Source organism: Malania oleifera, chromosome 2 (genome assembly GCF_029873635.1).
Source record: "Malania oleifera isolate guangnan ecotype guangnan chromosome 2, ASM2987363v1, whole genome shotgun sequence".
Classification (NCBI taxonomy): Eukaryota; Viridiplantae; Streptophyta; class Magnoliopsida; order Santalales; family Ximeniaceae; genus Malania; species Malania oleifera.
Genome location: NC_080418.1, coordinates 52,395,184 through 52,399,595, shown reverse-complemented (window position 1 = coordinate 52,399,595; position 4,412 = coordinate 52,395,184). Strand labels below are relative to the sequence as shown.

The 4,412-nt window shown below is 43.0% G+C and overlaps 1 protein-coding gene across 1 annotated transcript; it reads right to left on the bottom strand.

Moving 5' to 3' along the window:
- Window positions 1-2,236: 2,236 nt before the first annotated feature.
- LOC131148192 (phenolic glucoside malonyltransferase 1-like) lies at window positions 2,237-3,887 on the bottom strand. Its single transcript, XM_058097927.1, has one exon. The coding sequence runs from the start codon at window positions 3,885-3,887 to the stop codon at window positions 2,493-2,495; it is 1,395 nt and encodes a 464-aa protein (XP_057953910.1). The 3' UTR covers window positions 2,237-2,492.
- Window positions 3,888-4,412: the final 525 nt, after the last annotated feature.

The following is a 4,412-nucleotide window of genomic DNA, read 5'->3' as shown; positions in this document are numbered from 1 at the left end:
TACCAAGTTCAGTCGTACTGATTATGTCAAAAGGAAAAGCAATTTTTTAACAAAAAAGGGAGCATGCTTGCACCATAAGAAGATGACACATGGAATGCCATCCTCCACACATTCAAAAGACCGTGTGGTCTTTCCTTTGCCTTTAGATCTCCGTCTTTAGTGGACGTCTGAGATTGAACCACGTATGCAATCCCAACCATATGCCCTTATCCACTTGCAACGCGACATGTGGCGCAATGGCCTTAACCGGACCTAAAATTGGTTGAGCCCTCCTTTGATTGGTTCATTCCTGAGCCGATTTGGGTCCTTTGAACCAGTATGAAACCGATTTAGTCTTTCATTTTAATTTCTATCTTTTTTTTCAATTTTCACGGATTTTTCCTTAATTCCTATTTTTTATTTAATTACTTCGGGAAAAATGGTGGAAAATCACAAAAAAAAAAAAAAAAAAATCAAAAATTCCCAAAATGTCTTTGCGCTTGAAAAAAATCACAAAAAAATCTAGAAAAGTTTTAGGAAAACCACTAAAATATTTTTGAGGTTTATGTCATCCTAAAGGAGTCTAAAAACTTCTCGAAATATTATTTTCATACTTAGACAAATCGTACAAATTTCAAAAACTCCGGAAGCGTACTTTGTAAACTATTTTCTTGATTTTCCAATCCACATGATTTAAAAGGGAGGCATGAGCTCTTTGAAGTACGGTATACTCCAGTTCTGAGGGAATACTTATATAATATTTTATTTTGTGCATGTTCTTTGATTTTTGAAAGGGAATAATTTTCTAAGGCTTATTAAATTTATTTTGGGATAATTGTCGATTAATTTGATATTGTTAGTAAGAACGGGTGCGTAGGGGATTCTAATACCTTCCCCTCGCGTAACCGAACTCCCGGACCTGACCCTGGTAACGCAAACCGATTATACCCCTAACGGGGTAGCAATCAAGTATTCTAACCGCACTCCAAAAGGTTAATGGCGATTCTATCACACCTTGTTTTTCTAAGAAAATATCATTTTCAAAATTCACCATTTTTCCAGTTCACAGCTGCACCCATGCCAATGTTTTGGCGGATTTGGAATGTCGCAACAATGTATAAATAAAATTTTAATGTAATGGATAAATATCAACTTAGAATGCACAAGCATTTTGGATGCAAAAACAAGGAATCTCGAGCGTTAATTGTTGACATTAGAAGTAAACAATGATTTTTCTAGAAGTTTAAAAATTTACAATTTGTTTCAAGAGTTTTACTTGAGGAAGGGAAAAGAAAATAAGGAATAAATTTATTTTTTGTTATATATATTTTTTCTATATGTTATGTTATATTAAAAATGATAAATACGTATAATTAAACATGAAAACGGGGATTCATTAGTATTTTTTTTTTCCCTTTTCTTTGCCTAATATTTTCAAAATTCCAACCAAAACCTAAAAGATCTTTCTTTATTTTCATTAGGTTTGTGATTTGGGATCTTAAACATAAGTAAAAGAAAAATACATGGGTCTTTCACACCAAGCAGACAAGGTCTTATGTTCTCAACACTCATTGCGGAAAAGACCAAAATGGGTTAAATAAATAAGATTTAATCTTCAAATTAAAAATGGAAAACAAACCCAAATCCCATGAGTATCAGAAAAAAGAAAAAAAAAATCTCCCTTGGTCTCTCTCTCTCTCTCTCTCTCTGTTTCTGAAATTGAGCCGAGAAAGATCAGTTTTGGGGCAAGCCCCAGTACCCGTGCAGCAAGAAAATGTTACGCGCCAGCGTCTCCTTCTGCCCTTCTGCCGTCTCACTTCAACTGGTCCGCCATACTTCTCCTTCTGCCAAGTCATGCAGTTGCGTCCAGTATATAAAGGAAACGAATCAGAAAAAGATGGACTCACTGCGCCATTCTCTAATTAGTTTTGGTTTTTGTGACGGGGCTGGCATATATTGTTTTGTGTGCGCCACACCTCCCAATCATTTGAGGTCGCAGTAGCAGCACAATTGAATGAATTGAATGTGGGAACAGGTGACCCGTGACCATCTAGCCAGCCCTGCATTTTGTCGCTACAGCTTCATCACTTTTATCTCAATAATGCATCAAAACATTGATTGGACAATTAGTTTTCACGAATCACGAGCCTTCTATTTTATTCACAGCACGCTGATAAGTAAAATAGAATATAAAATTGTATGAAATGCAATACAAATTTCTCCCAGCTTAACTTTAAAATTCAAAATCAATATTTCCCAAATTCAACCTCAATGTTTATTTATATTAAAATTTTCAGCAAAAAATCGGAAGTAGAAAATAAATTATTTCTGATTGCAAAACGATTCCATAAAACACCCATTGAAGCAAACAGGAACTCGACAAATTTGCTGCAACGATTGTTGGAGCAATACGTGGACGACTACTGCATTAACTGGGCAAACGACGACATGTTTGCCTTGCATTTTATTTATTTTCCATCAGTGTGCTCTCGAACTTGCACTCCTTTCTTTCTTCATTCCATATTGGGGTTGGGGTCTTGGAGGGCCTTTAGGCCATTGGCGAATATGGTACCAAAAGCATCCATCTTTGCCTTCGGCAAGGCCAACCCGACCTCCAGACCCGCTTCCGGATCTCTGCACTCATTCAGGGAGATGGACCCCGTCACATCCACCGAGACCACCTCGCTCTTCTTGGGCCTTCCCCACCCGAAATCCATTTCGTAAACTGCGAACCTCGGCGACCCGGCTACCCCCATGACCCGTTCCCGTTTCAGCGCTCCGAACTCCGAGATCCACTTCTCCGCCCCTTTCAACACTCCTTCCTCGCCCCGCAACCTTCCCCGTATCGCCTCCCCTATCACCTTCGCAGCAATCGCCACCCCGTCTTCTCCCACCAATTGCCCCCTTTTGGCGGTTGCCAAACACCGCAGTAAGCAGTTGCCGAAGTAGGTGGCCGGTACAGGCGGGTCCAAAAGGGCCCGACCATCTGCCCCGAAAACGAAATGCTCTGGTTCGTTTTCCTCCATTTCTTCTCCGCTCTCCGCCCTTGCTCTGACCACGCAAGACCAAACGTAGGCGCATATCACTGTGAAAGACGACACGTGCGAGAGGTTCAGGCGTTGGGCTGAGACATGTTCTTTCAGTCGGTTAACATGGGTCGGGTCCATTACGAATGTGGCCAGGACATTTTCGGTGGGCTGCAGGTGAAATTTAGACCCATCGAATTTCCTCTTCCCCACTTCGGCCCAAAAAGTGCTCTCAAGCTCATTGGGGTCCTCCACCACGCTTCTGTCGTAGAAGGGGAGGGAACCACCCGCCACCAAAGCCGCGTCGCCTCCGAGTTTACTCACCGACGCCCACGACCTTATGAAACCAGTGAACGCGCTGCCGTCGGCTGTCACGCGGCGGAATGTGAACCCAATGCAGATGCCGGAGTTCGGAAAAAGAGTAACGCGAATGGCCATGAGTGGCCCTACGATCGCCTCCGACGACGCGGTTGCAGTAGGCAAGTAAGGGACGAGAGGGTGGAATTCAACGACTCTGCGCGCGTGGTTCCCCGTAAGATGATTGAAGTTGCCACCGCACTCGGCGAAGGTTAGCGAAACGGAGTCGCCGTGGACGTAGCGGAGCTCTGGCTTGCCGGAAAGGGGAGGGAGGATCAAGTTTCCAGCGAGCGGGTAGTAGTGTTTGAGAGTAAGAGAGAGAGAGTACTTGAGTGTGGGAATAATGGAGTGGATGAAGTGGGTCTTAGGGTGGCGGATTTCGTAGAGGAAAAGGTGGTGGATGAGAGGGTCGTGGAGCCACGGGAGGTCGAAAAAGGTGAGGCGAAGGGTGGTGTCAGTGACGGCGGCGGGCGGGGGTGCGATGCGGCTTTGCTCGAGCACGGTCACCATGGGCGAGGGAGCCATGTGGCGGAGAAACTGTGTTGCAAGCTTCTGGCTATGGCGCTCTGCGGTATCTAAATAATGGTCCAGAGCAATTATATAATGTGGGTGATCCTGGAGAAATTATACTGGGCACTCACCCTCCGCGTATCCATAATTAAATATTCTCTTTGATATTAAAATGTTGGATTAATTTATTACATATCTAATATTAAGAAAATAAAAGTATAGCCCCATAGGCATGACGCGGTGAAAAAACATTAGCACGTAAGAAGAAGTATCGGAAGTTCAATTTTAAGTAGATATACTTACGGAATCAGCGGTATTTGTGGATGGTAAGAATTTACTCTTTGAGTCAGTGGAAACCGTGAATGGTGAGAGTTCGTTCCGTGAGCCAACAAGAACTATGGATGATGAGAGTTTTCTGTGAGCCAGCGGGAATTAAGCATGATAATGTAGATGTGTCCGGGGGTCGGGTTGGTCGAATGTTCAACTAATGTACGAAAGTCATGTCCGTATTCCGGACTTTACCTGATCAGTAAGATCTAG